Raw genomic sequence first — 18,754 nt, forward strand, 5'->3', positions numbered from 1 at the left:
GTGTACACGTGTGGTGTGTACACGTGTGGTGGTGTGTGTACACGTGTGGTGTGTACACATGTGATGTGTGTACACGTGTGGTGTGTGTGTACACGTGTGGTGTGTACACGTGTGATGTGTGTACACGTGTGGTGGTGTGTGTACACGTGTGGTGTGTACACGTGTGGTGTGTGTACACGTGTGGTGTGTACACGTGTGGTGGTGTGTGTTCACGTGTGGTGTGTACACGTGTGGTGTGTGTACACGTGTGTGTGTACACGTGTGGTGTGTGTACACGTGTGTGTGTACACGTGTGGTGGTGTGTGTACACGTGTGTGTGTGTACACACCACCACACGTGTGTGTGTACACGCGTGGTGTGTGTACACGTGTGGTGTGTGTACACGTGTGGTGTGTGTGTACACGTGTGTGTGTGTACACGTGTGTGAGTGAGTGAACGACTGAGTGAATGAGTGTGTCATTGAGTGGGTGGGTGGGTGAGTGATTAAGTGAATGAGTGAGTGATTGTGTGAGTTGATAAGTGAGTGGGGGAATGAGTGAGCGGCTGAGTGGATGAGTGTGTCAGTGAGTGGGTGGGTGGTTGAGTAGGTGACTGAGTGAATGTGTGGGTGGGTGAGTGAGTGGGAGAGTGAGTGGCTGAGTGAATGGGTGAGTGAGTGAGTGGGTGAGTAAGTGGGTCAGTGTGTGAGTGAGTTATTGACTGAGTGAATGGGTGCGTGGGTGAGTGAGTTCGTGGGTGAGTGAGTGGGAGAGTGAGTGGCTGAGTGAATGGGTGGGTGAGTGTGTGAGTGAGTTATTGAGTGAGTGAATGAGTGTGTGAGTGAGTGAATGAGTGTGTGAGTGAGTGAATTAGTGCGTGGGTGAGTGATTAAGAGGATGAGTGAGTGATTAGGTGAGTGGGGGGATAAGTGAGTGGCTGAGTGAATGAGTGTGTGAGTGAGGGGGTGAGTGCGTGAATGAGTGAGTTAGTGGTTGAGTGATTGGGTGGGTAGGTGAGTTGGTGAATGAGTGGGTGAGTGAGTGGGTGTGAGTTAGTGGGTGAGTTAGTTGGTGAGTGAGTGGGTGACCGAGTGAATGTGTGGGTGGGTAAGTGAGTGGGTGGGTGAGTGATTGGCTGAGGGAATGAGTGGGTGGGTGGGTGAGTGGGTGAGTGAATGAGTGGGTGAGTGAGTGAATTAGTGCGTGGGTGAGTGAGTCAGTGGGTGAGTGATTAAGATGATGAGTGAGTGATTGGGTGAGTGGGGGGATGAGTGAGTGGCTGAGTGAATGAGTGTGTGAGTGAGGGGGTGAGTGAGTGAATGAGTGAGTTAGTGGTTGAGTGATGGGGTGGGTACGTGAGTTGGTGAATGAGTGGGGGAGTGAGTGGGTGTGAGTTAGTGGGTGAGTTAGTTGGTGAGTGAGTGGGTGAGTGAGTGGGTGACCGAGTGAATGGGTGGATGGGTAAGTGAGTGGGTGGGTGAGTGAGTGGGTGGGTGAGTGAGTGGCTGAGGGAATGGGTGGGTGGGTGGGTGAGTGAGTGGGTGAGTGAGTGAGCGGGTGAGTGAGTGAGTGAGTGGGTGAGTGAGTGGGTGAGTGAGTGGGTGGATGAGCGAAGGAGTGGGTGAGTGAGTGAGTGAGTGGATGAGTGAGTGAGAGGGTGAGTGAATGGGTGAGTGAATGAGCGGGTGAGTGAGTGAGTGGGTGAGTGAGTGGGTTAGTGGATGAGTGAGTTTGAACCCTTCATAGAAGCTACTAGCAGCACTTGCCACGACTTCGAGTTAAAGGCGACACGGGGGACCATTGTCTGTGTGTATATATCGTGCTTAAAAACATGCAAAAATCGCTCACGCTCACAGAGCCAGACTAAAGGCTCCCACAGGGTTCAGTATGAATCACGGAGCTCACAGAGCCAGACTAAAGGCTCCCACAGGGTTCAGTATGAATCAATGTGGCTCACAGAGCCAGACTAAAGGCTCCCACAGGGTTCAGTATTAATCACTGAGGCTCATAGAGCCAGACCAAGGCTCCCACAGGGTTCAGTATGAATCACGGAGGCTCACAGAGCCAGACTAAAGGCTCCCACAGGGTTCAGTATGAATCACTGAGGCTCACAGAGCCAGACTAAGGCTCCCACAGGGTTTAGTATTAATCACTGAGGCTCACAGAGCCAGACTAAGGCTTCCCACAGGGTTCAGTATGAATCACTGAGGCTCACAGAGCCAGACTAAAGGCTCCCACAGGGTTCAGTATGAATCAATGTGGCTCACAGAGCCAGACTAAGGCTCCCACAGGGTTCAGTATTAATCACTGAGGCTCACAGAGCCAGACTAAGGCTCCCACAGGGTTCAGTATGAATCACTGAGGCTCACAGAGCCAGACTAAGGCTCCCACAGGGTTCAGTATGAATCAATGTGGCTCACAGAGCCAGACTAAAGGCTCCCACAGGGTTCAGTATGAATCACTGAGGCTCACAGAGCCAGACTAAAGGCTCCCACAGGGTTCAGTATGAATCACTGAGGCTCACAGAGCCAGACTAAGGCTCCCACAGGGTTCAGTGTTAATCAGTGAGACTCCCACAGGGTTCAGTGTTAATCACTGAGACTCCCACATGGTTCAGTGTTAATCACTGAGACTCCCACAGGGTTCAGTGTTAATCACTGAGACTCCCACAGGGTTCAGTGTTAATCACTGAGACTCCCACAGGGTTCAGTGTTAATCACTGAGACTCCCACAGGGTTCAGTGTTAATCACTGAGACTCCCACAGGGTTCAGTGTTAATCACTGAGACTCCCACAGGGTCCAGTGTTAATGAGTGAGACTCCCACAGGGTTCAGTGTTAATCACTGAGACCCCCACAGGGTTCAGTGTTAATCACTGAGACTCCCACAGGGTTCAGTGTTAATCACTTAGACTCCCACAGGGTTCAGTGTTAATGAGTGAGACTCCCACAGGGTTCAGTGTTAATCACTGAGACTCCCACAGGGTTCAGTGTCAGTCACTGAGACTCCCACAGGGTTCAGTGTTAATCACTGAGACTCCCATAGGGTTCAGTGTTAATCACTGAGACTCCCACAGGGTTCAGTGTTAATCAGTGAGACTCCCACAGGGTTCAGTGTTAATCACTGAGACTCCCACAGGGTTCAGTGTTAATCACCGAGACTCCCACAGGGTTCAGTGTTAATCACTGAGACTCCCATAGGGTTCAGTGTTAATCACTGAGACTCCCACAGGGTTCAGTGTTAATCACTGAGACTCCCACAGGGTTCAGTGTTAATCACTGAGACTCCCACAGGGTTCAGTGTTAATCTCTGAGACTCCCACAGGGTTCAGTGTTAATCACTGAGACTCCCACAGGGTTCAGTGTTAATCACTGAGACTCCCACAGGGTTCAGTGTTAATCACTGAGACTCCCACAGGGTTCAGTGTTAATCACTGAGACTCCCACAGGGTTCAGTGTTAATCTCTTAGACTCCCACAGGGTTCAGTGTCAATCACTGAGACTCCCACAGGGTTCAGTGTTAATCACTGAGACTCCCACATGGTTCAGTGTCAATCACTGAGACTCCCACAGGGTTCAGTGTTAATCACTGAGACTCCCACAGGGTTCAGTGTTAGTCTCTGAGACTCCCACAGGGTTCAATGTTAATCACTGAGGCTCCCACACGGTTCAGTGTTAATCACTAAGGCTCCCACAGGGTTCAGTGTTAATCACTGAGACTCCCACAGGGTTCAGTGTTAATCACTGAGACTCCCACAGGGTTCAGTGTTAATCACTGAGACTCCCACAGGGTCAGTGTTAATCACTGAGACTCCCACAGGGTTCAGTGTTAGTCTCTGAGACTCCCACAGGGTTCAGTGTTAATCACTGAGACTCCCACAGGGTTCAGTGTTAATCACTGAGACTCCCAGAGGGTTCAGTGTTAATCACTGAGACTCCCACAGGGTTCAGTGTCAATCACTGAGACTCCCACAGGGTTCAGTGTTAATCACTGAGACTCCCACAGGGTTCAGTGTTAATCACTGAGACTCCCACATGGTTCAGTGTCAATCACTGAGACTCCCACAGGGTTCAGTGTTAATCACTGAGACTCCCACAGGGTTCAGTGTTAATCACTGAGACTCCCACAGGGTTCAGTGTTAATCACTGAGACTCCCACAGGGTTCAGTGTTGATCACTGAGACTCCCACAGGGTTCAGTGTTAATCACTGAGAGTCTCAAAAGGGTTCAGTGTTAATCACTGAGACTCCCACAGGGTTAAGTGTTAATCTCTGAGACTCCCACAGAGTTCAGTGTTAGTCTATGAGACTCCCATAGGGTTCAGTTTTAATCACTGAGACTCCCACAGGGTTCAGTGTTAATCAGTGAGGCTCCCACAGGGTTCAGTGTTAATCACTGAGACTCCCACAGGGTTCAGTGTTAGTCTCTGAGACTCCCACAGGGTTCAATGCTAATCACTGAGGCTCCCACACGGTACAGTGTTAATCACTAAGGCTCCCACAGGGTTCAGTGTTAATCACTGAGACTCCCACAGGGTTCAGTGTTAATCACTGAGACTCCCACAGGGTTCAGTGTTAATCAGTGAGACTCCCACAGGGTTCAGTGTTAATCACTGAGACTCCCACAGGGTTCAGTGTTAATCACTGAGACTCCCACAGGGTTCAGTGTTAATCACTGAGACTCCCACAGGGTTCAGTGTTAATCACTGAGACTCCCACAGGGTTCAGTGTTAGTCTCTGAGACTCCCACAGAGATTTCCCAGCCGTGTTTTTTTTTGTGGTCAGGATGTTGTGGCTGTGACGTGCACGGAGTTACACACTGACAAAGGTCCCCCGTGTAGCGTCTAACAGGGCTGTAGGGGCAAGTGCTGTTAGTAGCAAGTAGCAGCACCTACACACACACACAGACAAAGCTTCCCCGTGTAGCCTCTAACAGAGCTGTAGGGGCAAGTGCTGTCAGTAGCGAGTAGCAGCACCTACACACAAAGACACAGACAAAGCTCCCCCGTGTAGCCTCTAACAGTGGCTGTATGGTCAAGTGCTGTCAGTAGCGAGTAGCAGCACTTACACACACACACAGACACAGGCAAAGGTCCCCCGTGTAGCCTCTAACACCCAACCCACACCCAAAGCACGTGTCAGCCGAGATCTTAATCTGTGCATTTAGTCTCTCCGGAAAAGGCTGCCTATGTCGAGATAAATCGGACACAACATCACTCATGTGCAGCAGCAGCAGCAGCAGAACACGCACAGATAAAGGTCCCCCGTGTAGCCTCTAGCTGGGCAGTAGGGGCAAGTGCTGTGTTAGTAGCGAGTAGCACCTTCACACACGCAGGCAAAGATACACACGGACAATAACAACAACAACAACCGCCATTCGCCACTAAGTGGCGGTGACGTCACCACGACGCTTGTGCCAGGCTATGTGCACCTTGAGGCCACGTGAAGTGTCGAACGCCCGCTGGCAGGAGGTCACGGGGCAGACCCAGGTGCCACGGGTCGGCTGACTGAGATGACTGGCTGATGCACCACCTGTGCCCCCTACTGTGCCAACCTGCTGTGCTTTAGCCACCCGGCGCTCCGCTCGTTGTTGTGAGCGTCGCTTCTCCGCCCTCCGTTGTTGTTGGAGGGCGACTACCTCAAACTGCCCAGTAGCATCCTTCACGAGCCTCCTCCACAGAGGCCGATCTTGACACAGCTGGTACCGGTCATCGGCAAGTCCACTCAGCTCCACGTCCTCCTGTACCACATCACTCCATCTCTTCTCTAGCCCGTGCCACGCCCGTTTAGCCCCCTCGATCCTGCCGAACAAAAGCTGTTTCGGCATGCGGTGGCTGGGCATGCGGGCTACATGACTCAGCCAACACAGCCATGCCTGCCAGAGGAGCTCACCGATGGGACCCTGCCCAGATCTTTCAAGGATTTGTGAGCTCCTCACACAATCCAGCCTGGTTAAACCCAGGATGGATCGTAGGCAGGCTAGCCTAAATGTTTCTAACCGGCGAAGATGTTCCATTAATGGGGTCCACGTTTCGCAAGCGTAGAGAAGGGAGGGAATGACCGTGGCCGAGAAGACCTGAAGCTTAGTGCGGAGCGACAGACCAGGTAGCTTCCACACAGCATTACGCAACCGATGAAAAGATATTGCCGCTCGACTGATTCGGAGTGAGACCTCTGCTGTTAAACTGGAGCCGGTCATAAGCACACTGCCCAGGTATGGGAAACTCTCCACTCTCTCCACAACTGCCCCATCACCGATTGGGAGTTGTGGGGGTGGAGTGTCCGATAGTACAAAATACCCAGGCAGGTGCTTAGTTTTGGTGGGGCTGATGGTAAGGTCCCACCTCTTAGTGGCACGCTCCAGTCTCAGCAGCAGAATCTCCAACTCCTCCTCTGAATGAGCAGCTATTACCAAATCATCGGCATACATAACGTGGTTGAGCAATAGGGAGCCATCCCTTGACCGCACCTGGGCATCGATCAGCATCCCATTATATCTGTACCAAATGGAGATTCCCCCGGTACAGCTATTGAAGGCTTCACGAACTACGTGGTCAAAATAGATGTTAAATAATGTGGGAGCCAGAGGACATCCCTGTCGCACCCCAAGGTGTACAGGGAATGGCTCTGACTCCCGGCCACGTAGTTTTACCCAGACCCGCTCACCATCATGAAGGTCCTTAATGATCGTGAGCAGGGGATCAGGTACTCCAAAAGCACGAAGAACAACCCAGAGCCCAGGCCTACTGATGGTATCATAGGCCTTGACTAGCTCAATAAAGCAGTAATATAGGTCTTGTTGGAATTCTCTACACCTCTGCTGTAGTAGACGGACAGAAAATATGGCATCTGTGCAGGACCGCCCTTTCCTGAAACCGCATTGGGGCTCCGCAAGCCTCTCCTCAGCGTGCCTGGCAAGGCGATGTTGAATAATCCTTGCCAGGACATTTCCCGGCACACTGAGGAGTGAGATGCCCCTGTAGCTGTTACAGATTGTGTGATCCCCCTTCTTAAAGAGGGGGACCACGAGGGCATCCTTCCATTCCTGTGGGACCCGTCCAGTGGTCTAGAATGTTGTTATGATGTCATATATGGCAGTCTGTCCAAAAAAACCACCCTCCCTCAGCATTTCGCTTGGGAGATCATCTCTGCCTGGTGCCTTTCCTGGTCTCAGACTCCGGATCGCCTTCAGTACTTCCTCAACAGGTGGCACCTCAGCCAGCCACTCACAGGGGGTGACTTCTTCCAATATTTTAGGCACCGCAGCCTCAGCAGGGTCATCCCCACTTTGTCCCATGATGTTTTCCTGGCTGAGGGGTTTCCCCTCCCCCAGGACCTCACAGAAATGCTCAGCAAATCTGCAAACCAATTCCTGGGGGTCGGAGATTGGAACACCGTTTTTTCCCCTAATGATGGTAATAGGTGTGGCGCTGAGAGATTTGTGATCACGGGCCACTGAGGCAGACTCCATCTCCTCAGCAACCCACGACCACCACCCATCCTTGCAGCGCCCCACGGCTCTCCGAACCTCCGAGCGAAGGCTGCGGTAAGCCTCCTCGTTCTCTGACGTGGGATTCTGTAGCCGATGACAGTGGGCCTGTCGCTTTTTCTCAACTATCCTGAACACCTTCTCTGTCAGCCAGGGTCTCTGGGGAGGTCTGGACCGCGTACCCAAAGCAGCCATTGCAGCTGCATGAGTCACAGTCCTAAACCTCGCCCATTTACCCTCGACATCAGGAGGAGTACGGGACAATGCCAACCCCAGCCGCAAGGGATGATGAAATTCTCGCTTACAACTTTCATCAACAAACTGAGACCACGCCACTTTAGGTTGGAATGGGGTCCTGGGTGTACACCCACCACCGGAGTGGAAGAATGGCAGGCGCATCTTACAGATGACTAGTCGATGGTCAGAGGGCAGATCAGCTCCACGGAAGGTCCTGGTGTCAAGGACATGGGCTCGCATCCGCTGGTCCGTCACTATGTAGTCCAGCAGATGTTCTTGCTTGGACCCGGCATGCATCCATGACGTTGCGTGGATGCGCCGATGCCGGAACAGCGTGTTGGTAATTACAAGCCCATGGGCTGCACAAAAATCTAGCAGCCTCCTACCGTTGTTATTGAGCTGATCTGGCCCATGCCCTCCATTCACTGCAGACCAGGTGCCAGCATCATGACCAACTCGGGCATTGAAGTCACCCAACAAGATGACTCTATCCCGAGGGGCCACTTTAGCCAGCACCTGTGACAGGAGGTCATAGAAGGCATCTGACTCATCGGCCTTGCCTGCATCCCTCCACGGATGTTCGTCTTCGGTGGGGGCATAAGTAACCACGACCACCACTCCTCGCCTCCGGTTGATGGGAAGGCGAGCCCAAAGTAGCCTAGGGCTTACAGCTTCCTAAACCTCAAACCTAGCGAGCACCTATGAAGGCCGGAACGGTACACGAAGGGGTGGGTGGCCAGCACCACGCCCGACCGCCTTTGTCTCCCCAGTGGCGATGTTTACACACCGCACCAGGTACTCATTTGAGGCTGAGTCGACCTAGGCGAGGCCCGGGACCGGTTCAGATAATCGTCACTGGTGTTGGCCGTAAGCGGGAATCGAACCCGGGTCGCCAGGTTCATAGCGCAGCGTAGCGCTAACCGCTACACTATCACTCAACACCATACACCACACACACACACCACACACACACACCACACACACCACACACACACGTTAACACACCACACACACCACACACACACACGTTAACACACCACACACACCACACACACACACATGTTAACACACCACACACACCACACACACCACACACACCACACACACACACAAACAACACACACCACACACACACCACACACACCACACACACACACCACACACACCACACACGCACACCACACCACACACACCACACACACACCACACACACCACACACACACACCACACACACACCACACACACACCAAACACACTCCACACACACACCACACACACACCACACACACCACACACACACACACCACACACACACCACACACACCACACACATTACACACACACCACACACACACCACACACACACACACACACAAACACCACACACACACACCACACACACACACACACCACACACCACACACACACCACACACACCACACACACCACACACACACCACACACACACCACACACACACCACACACACCACACACACACCACACACACACCACACACACCACACACACACACCACACACAAACCACACACACACACCACACACACACACCACACACACACCACACACACACAAAGCACACACACCACACACATCACACACACACTCCACACACACCACACACACACCACACACAAACCACACACACACACCACACACCACACACACACACCACACACACACCACACACACACAAACCACACACACCACACACACCACACACACACTCCACACACACACCACACACACACCACACAAACCACACACACCACACACACCACACACACACACCACACACACCACACACACCACACACACACACACCACACACACCACACACACACACCACACACACCACAAACACCACACACACACACCACACACACCACACACACACCACACACAAACACCACACACCACACACACCACACACACCACACACACCACACACACACACCACACACACCACACACACACCACACACACACACACACCACACACACACCACACACACACACCACACACACACCACACACACACACACACCACACACACACCACACACACCACACACACCACACACACACACCACGCACACACACCACACACACCACACACACACACCACACACACACACCACACACACCACACACACACCACACACACACCACACACACCACACACACCACACACACACACACCACACACACCACACACACACACACAAACACCACACACACACACACAAACACCACACACACACACCACACACACACACACACCACACACCACACACACACCACACACCACACACACCACACACACACACCACACACCACACACACACCACACACACCATACACACACCACACACACACCACACACACCACACACACACCACACACAAACCACACACACACACCACACACCACACACACACACCACACACACACACCACACACACACCACACACACACACCACACACCACACACACACACCACACACACACACCACACACACCACACACACACACCACACACACACCACACACACCACACACACCACACACACACCACACACACACACCACACACACCACACACACCACACACACACCACACACACCACACACGAGTCCAGGACCGGTTCAGATAATCGTCACTGGTGGCTTTGGCTGTGAGCGGGAATCGAACCCGGGTCGCCAGCGGGTGAAACATCTATGTTGGGGTTAATCGTGTGGGTCAGGGTTTAGGGTTCTGGGAGTATATCGCAATTAAAAACGCATTTCCTTTACAGGAATTGATTGCTGATGATTGCTGCCGTTGTTGTTGTGGTGTTTAGCTGGTTGCCCTGACCACCCAACGATTAGTACACGTGCCAAAGCAGTGCCACATTCGTATACACACAGCACACTATACACTACACTATAGACTACACTATACACTACACTACTATACACTACACTATACACTACAATATACTATACACTACACTATACACTACACTATACACTACACTACACTATACACTACACTATACACTATACACTACACTATAGACTACACTATACACTACACTATACACTACGCTATACACTACACTATACACTACACTATACACTACACTATACACTACACTATACACTACACTATACACTACATTATACACTACACTATACACTACACTATACACTACACTATACACTACACTATACACTACACTGCACACTACACTATACACTACACTATACACTACACTATACACTACTATACACTACACTATACACTACACTATACACTACACTATACACTACACTATACACCACACACACCACACACACACCACACACACAAACCACACACACCACACACACACACCACAAACACACCACACACACCACAAACACCACACGCACACACCACACACACTACTATACACTACACTATACACTACACTATACACTACACTACACACTACACTATACACTACACTATACACTACACTACACACTATACTATACACTACACTATACACTACACTATACACTACACTACACACTACACTATACACTACACTATACACTACACTACACACTATACTATACACTACACACTACACTATACACTACACTATACACTACACTATACACTACACTACTATACACTACACTATACACTACACTATACACTACACTATACACTACACTATACACTACACTATACACTACACTACTCTCCCGATCCACTCCGGATCCACTCCGGATCCACTCCGGATCCACTCCGGATCCGCTCCTGATCCGCTCCGTCTCTTCCTCAGGGTGGCCCCTCACTCCGTGCGGGGGCTACAACGTGGACCCCGGCACGGGAGTCGTCTTCACGGCACCGGATCGCGACTCCGGATTCCGGAGCGAGTTCGGATTCCGTGTCCTCCAGCAGAGAGACAACTCAACGGGGAGAGGATGGTAAGAGGCATCAACATCAGCATCATCAGCATCATCAGCATCATCATCAACATCATCAGCATCATCATCAACATCATCATCAACATCATCATTAACATCATCAACATCATCATCATCAACATCATCATCATCAACATCATCATCAGCAGCAGCATCATCAACATCATTATCAACATCATCATTAACATCATCAACATCATCATCATTATCAAGATCATCATCATCAACATCATCAACATCAAAATCATCATCATCAACATCATCAACATCATCAAGATCATTAACATCATCATCAACATCATCATCAACATCATCAACATCATCATCATTATCAATATCATCATCATCATCAACATCATCATCATCAACATCATCGTCAGCATCATCATCATCACATTATCATCATCATCAACATCATCATCACCATCATCATCAATATCATCATCATCAACATCATCATCACATTATCATCATCATCAATATCATCATCATCAACATCATCATCATCAACATCATCATCACATCATCATCAACATCAACATCATCAACATCATCATCATCAACATCATCATCAACATGATCATCAACATCATCATCATCAACATCATCATCAGCAACATCATCATCATCAACATCATCATCATCATCAACATCATCATCAACATCATCATCATCATCAACATCATCATCATCAACATCATCATCATCATTAACATCATCAACATCATCATCAACATCATCATCAGCAGCATCATCATCAACATCATTATCATCATCATCAACATCATCACATTATCATCATCATCAACATCATCATCATCAACATCAACAACATCATCATCATCATCAACATCATCAACATCATCATCATCATCATCACATTATCATCATCATCAACATCATCAACATCATCAACATATAGGAATAGGTTTTAACCTTTTAACTGGCACAAAAACTGACACCTTTATTCAAGGCATCATGTTTGCAATAACCGCAACACAAGCAGTCAAAATGCAACACAAAAGCGACAACTCTGATAATAATATTGGCACTGTCCTTGAATTTGATTGGTCCACACCCGAGACAGCTTTTCTTAGAGCCTCATCATCATCAACATCATCATCAACATCATCATCAACATCATCATCATCCCCCTCCAACCCCCTCGCTCCTCCCCCTCCACCCCCCTCGCCCCTCCACCCCCCTCGCCCCTCCCCCTCCACCCCCCTCGCTCCTCCCCCTCCACCCCCCTCGCTCCTCCCCCTCCACCCCCCTCGCCCCTCCACCCCCCTCGCTCCTCCCCCTCCACCCCCCTCGCCCCTCCCCCTCCAACCCCCTCGCTCCTCCCCCTCCACCCCCCTCGCTCCTCCCCCTCCACCCCCCTCGCCCCTCCACCCCCCTCGCTCCTCCCCCTCCACCCCCCTCGCCCCTCCCCCTCCAACCCCCTCGCTCCTCCCCCTCCACCCCCCTCGCCCCTCCACCCCCCTCGCCCCTCCCCCTCCACCCCCCTCGCTCCTCCCCCTCCACCCCCCTCGCTCCTCCCCCTCCACCCCCCTCGCCCCTCCACCCCCCTCGCTCCTCCCCCTCCACCCCCCTCGCCCCTCCCCCTCCAACCCCCTCGCTCCTCCCCCTCCATCCCCCCTCGCTCCTCCCCCTCCACCCCCCTCGCTCCTCCCCCTCCACCCCCCTCGCTCCTCCCCCTCCATCCCCCCTCGCTCCTCCCCCTCCACCCACCTCGCCCCTCCACCCCCCTCGCCCCTCCCCCTCCACCCCCCTCGCTCCTCCCCCTCCACCCCCCTCGCTCCTCCCCCTCCAACCCCCTCGCTCCTCCCCCTCCATCCCCCCTCGCTCCTCCCCCTCCACCCCCCTCGCTCCTCCCCCTCCACCCCCCTCGCTCCTCCCCCTCCATCCCCCCTCGCTCCTCCCCCTCCACCCACCTCGCCCCTCCACCCCCCTCGCCCCTCCCCCTCCACCCCCCTCGCTCCTCCCCCTCCACCCCCCTTCGCTCCTCCCCCTCCACCCCCCTTCGCTCCTCCCCCTCCACCGCCCTCGCTCCTCCCCCTCCCCCCCCTCGCCCCTCCCCCTCCACCCCCCTCGCTCCTCCCCCTCCACCGCCCTCGCTCCTCCCCCTCCACCGCCCTCGCTCCTCCCCCTCCACCCCCCTTCGCTCCTCCCCCTCCACCCCCCTCGCTCCTCCCCCTCCACCCCCCTCGCTCCTCCCCCTCCACCCCCCTTCGCTCCTCCCCCTCCACCCCCCTCGCTCCTCCCCCTCCACCCCCCTCGCTCCTCCCCCTCCACCCCCCTCGCTCCTCCCCCTCCACCCCCCTCGCCCCTCCCCCTCCACCCCCCTCGCTCCTCCCCCTCCACCCCCCTTCGCTCCTCCCCCTCCACCCCCCTCGCTCCTCCCCCTCCACCCCCCTCGCTCCTCCCCCTCCACCCCCCTCGCTCCTCCCCCTCCACCCCCCTCGCTCCTCCCCCTCCACTCCCCTCGCTCCTCCCCCTTCACCGCCCTCGCTCCTCCCCCTCCACCCCCCTCGCCCCTCCCCCTCCACCCCCCTCGCCCCTCCCCCTCCACCCCCCTCGCTCCTCCCCCTCCACCCCTCGCTCCTCCCCCTCCACGCCCCTCGCTCCTCCCCCTCCACCCCCCCTCGCGCTCCCCCTCCACCCCTTCGCTCCTCCCCCTCCAAGCCCCTCGCTCCTCCCCCTCCAACCCCTCGCTCCTCCCCCTCCACCCCCTCGCTCCTCCCCCTCCACCCCCTCGCTCCTCCCCCTCCACCCCCTCGCTCCTCCCCTTCCACCCCCCTCGCTCCTCCCCTTCCACCCCCTCGCTCCTCCCCTTCCACCCCTCTCGCTCCTCCCCCTCCACCCCCTCGCTCCTCCCCCTCCACCCCCCTCGCTCCTCCCCCTTCACCCCCCCTCCCCATTGCCCCTCCCCCCAGGATGGTGGTCTCAGCCCCGCGACTCCGTGGCAAGAGCCCCGCCCCCATCGCCCCGCCTCCTTCTCGCCCCGCCCCTCGCCCCCCAGCCCCCACCCTCTACCGCTGTGACCCCTTGAAGCCCGCGGAGCCTTGCGAGCAACTCGACCTGGCAGGTAACCCGGGGCAACAACATCAACAACAACATCAACAACAACATCAACAACAACATCAACAACAACATCAACAACAACATCAACAACATCATCATCAACAACATCAACAACATCAACAACAACATCAACAATAACATCAACAACAACATCAACAACAACATCAACAACATCAACAACATCACCAACAACATCAACAACAACATCAACAACATCAAAAACAACAACATCAACAACATCACCAAACCACAACAACAACATCAACAACAACATCATCAACAACATCAACAACATCAACAACAACATTCATGTAACAACATCATCAACAACATCATCAACAACATCATCAACATCATCATCAACAACATCAACAACAACATCAACAACAACATCATCAACAACATCATCAACAGCATCATCAACAGGATCATCAACAACATCAACAACAACATCAACAACAACATCAACAACATCAACAACATCATCAACAACATCAACAACATCAACATCATCAACAACATCAACAACATCAACAACAACATCAACAACATCAACAACATCATCAACAACAACATCAACAACATCATCAACATCATCACCACCAACATCACCAACATCACCAACAACATCACCAACAACATCACTACCAACATCACCAGCAACATCACTACCAACATCACCACCAACATCACTACCAACATCAACAACATCACCAGCAACATCACCATCATCACCATCAACATCACCAACATCACCAACAACATCACTACCAACATCAACAACAACATCACCATCAACATCACCAACAACACCAACAACATCACCAACAACATCACCAACAACATCACCATCACAAACATCACCAACATCACTAACATCACCACCAACATCACCAACAACATCACCAACAACATCACTACCAACATCAACAACATCACCATCATCACCAACAACATCACCAACAACATCACCATCATCACCAACATCACCATCACCACCAACATCACCAACATCACCAACATCACTACCACCATCACTACCACCATCACTACCAACATCACCACCAACATCACCAACATCATCACCAACATCACCACCAACATCACCACCAACATTACTACCAACATCACCACCAACATCACCAACAACATCACTACCAACATCACCACCAACATCACCAACAACATCACCAACATCACCATCACCATCACCAACCCCGTCACCAACATCACCAACATCATCACCAACATCAGCAACATCACCAACAACATCACCAACATCACCACCACCAACAACAACCGCCATTCGCCACTAAGTGGCGGTGACGTCACCACGACGCTTGTGCCAGGTTATGTGCACCTTGAGGCCACGTGAAGTGTCGAACGCCCGCGGGCAGGAGGTCACGGGGCAGACCCAGCAGGTGCCACGGGTCGACTGACTGAGATGACTGGCTGATGCACCACCTGTGCGCCCTACTGTGCCAACCTGCTGTGCTTTAGCCACCCAGTGCTCCGCTCGTTGTTGTGAGCATCGCTCCTCCGCCCACCGTTGTTGTTGGAGGGCGACTGCCTCCAACTGCCCAGTAGCGTCCTTCACGAGCCTCCTCCACAGAAATGGCTATGTTAAAGTCAAAGCCTACACATCCACAGAGGCACCTAGTACAAATCAAACAGGGGAATTTAGCATTGAAATAGCTGAGGGATTAGCTTGTGACTGGCCACAGAAATAGCTATGTTAAAGTCAAAGCCTACACATCCACAGAGGCACCTAGTACAAATCAAACAGGATAATTTAGCATTGAAATAGCTGAGGGATTAGCTTGTGACTGGTCACAGAAATGACTGTTAAAGTCAAAGCCTACACATCCACAGAGGCACCTAGTACAAATCAAACAGGAGAATTCAGGATTGAAATAGCTGAGTGATTTGCTTGTGACTGGTCACAGAAATGGCTATGTTAAAGTCAAAGCCTACACATCCACAGAGGCACCTAGTACAAATCAAACAGGAGAATTTAGCATTGAAATAGCTGAGGGATTAGCTTGTGACTGGTCACAGAAGCCTACACATCCACAGAGGCACCTAGTACCAATCAAACAGGATAATTTAGCATTGAAATAGCTGTGGGATTAGCTTGTGACTGGTCATAGAAATGACTATGTTAAAGTCAAAGCCTACACATCCACAGAGGCACCTTAATACCAATCAAACAGGATAATTTAACATTGAAATAGCTGAGGGATTAGCTTGTAACTGGTCACAGAAATGGCTATGTTAAAGTCAAAGCCTACACATCCACAGAGGCACCTAGTACAAATCAAACAGGAGAATTTAGCATTGAAATAGCTGAGGGATTAGCTTGTGACTGGTCACAGAAATGGCTATGTTAAAGTCAAAGCCTACACATCCACAGAGGCACCTTAGTACCAATCAAACAAGAGAATTTAGCATTGAAATAGCTGAGGGATTAGCTTGTGACTGGTCACAGAAATGGCTATGTTAAAGTCAAAGCCTACACATCCACAGAGGCACCTAGTACAAATCAACAGGAGAATTTAGCATTGAAATAGCTGAGGGATTAGCTTGTGACTGGTCACAGAATCCTACACATCCACAGAGGCACCTTAGTACAAATCAAACCGGAGAATTTAGCCTTGAAATAGCTGAAGGATTAGCTTGTGACTGGTCACAGAAATGGCTACGTTAAAGTTAAAGCCTACACATCCACAGAGGCACCTTAGTACAAATCAAACAGGAGAATTTAGCATTGAAATAGCCGAGGGATTAGCCTGTGACTGGTCACAGAAATGGCTATGTTAAAGTCAAAGCCTACACATCCACAGAGGCACCTAGTACAAATCAAACAGGAGAATTTAGCATTGAAATAGCTGAGGGATTAGCTTGCGACTGATCACAGAAATGGCTACGTTAAAGTCAAAGCCTACACCTCCACAGAGGCACCTTAGTACAAATCAAACAGGAGAATTTAGCATTGAAACAGCTGAGGGATTAGCTTGTAACTGGTCACAGAATCCTACACATCCACAGAGGCACCTTAGTACCAATCAAACCGGAGAATTTAGCCTTGAAATAGCTGAGTGATTAGCCTGTGACTGGTCACAGAAATGGCTACGTTAAAGTCAAAGCCTACACATCCACAGAGGCACCTAGTACAAATCAAACAGGAGAATTTAGCATTGAAATAGCCGAGGGATTAGCTTGCGACTGATCACAGAAATGGCTACGTTAAAGTCAAAGCCTACACCTCCACAGAGGCACCTAGTACCAATCAAACGGGAGAATTTAGCATTGAAATAACTAGGAGAATTTAGCATTGAAATAGCTGAGTGATTAGCCTGCGACTGGTCACAGAAATGGCTGCGTTCAAGTCAAAGCCTACACATCCACAGAGGCACCTTAGTACCAATCAAACAGGAGAATTTAGCATTGAAATAGCCGAGTGAAAAGCCTGCGACTGGTCACAGAAATGGCTGCGTTCAAGTCAAAGCCTACACCTCCACAGAGGCACCTTAGTACCAATCAAACCGGAGAATTTAGCATTTAAATAGCTTAGTGATTAGCCTGCGACTGGTCACAGAAATGGCTGCGTTCAAGTCAAAGCCTACACATCCACAGAGGCACCTTAGTACCAATCAAACAGGAGAATTTAGCATTGAAATAGCCGAGTGAAAAGCCTGCGACTGGTCACAGAAATGGCTGCGTTCAAGTCAAAGCCTACACCTCCACAGAGGCACCTTAGTACCAATCAAACAGGAGAATTTAGCATTGAAATAGCCGAGTGAAAAGCCTGCGACTGGTCACAGAAATGGCTGCGTTCAAGTCAAAGCCTACACATCCGAGCTTCATCTCACGCCGATGAGTAGCGGGGGCTTCCACCGTGTCCGATGTCCCCGGCAGCCCCGGCGTGGAGCGCCCATGGCCATCTCTACCCCCCAGTTCCTGTCCACCCCGTGACCTCATCCACCT

The 18,754-nt window shown here is 51.6% G+C and overlaps 1 protein-coding gene across 1 annotated transcript in view; it reads left to right on the forward strand.

Annotated features, from left to right (window-relative positions):
• Positions 1 to 18,754, forward strand: part of LOC142907870 (integrin alpha-L-like) — a 62,296-nt gene that overhangs the window by 2,887 nt on the left and 40,655 nt on the right. Inside the window, exons 2-3 of the mRNA XM_076057762.1 lie at positions 11,536 to 11,680; positions 14,620 to 14,771. Of these exons, the coding sequence (XP_075913877.1) occupies positions 11,536 to 11,680; positions 14,620 to 14,771 (297 nt within the window). The remainder of the gene's footprint in view (positions 1 to 11,535; positions 11,681 to 14,619; positions 14,772 to 18,754) is intronic.

This window comes from Petromyzon marinus, chromosome 84 (genome assembly GCF_048934315.1).
Source record: "Petromyzon marinus isolate PM22_M1 ecotype Great Lakes invasive population chromosome 84, UKy_Petmar_22M1.pri1.0, whole genome shotgun sequence".
NCBI classification, from domain to species: domain Eukaryota; kingdom Metazoa; phylum Chordata; class Hyperoartia; order Petromyzontiformes; family Petromyzontidae; genus Petromyzon; species Petromyzon marinus.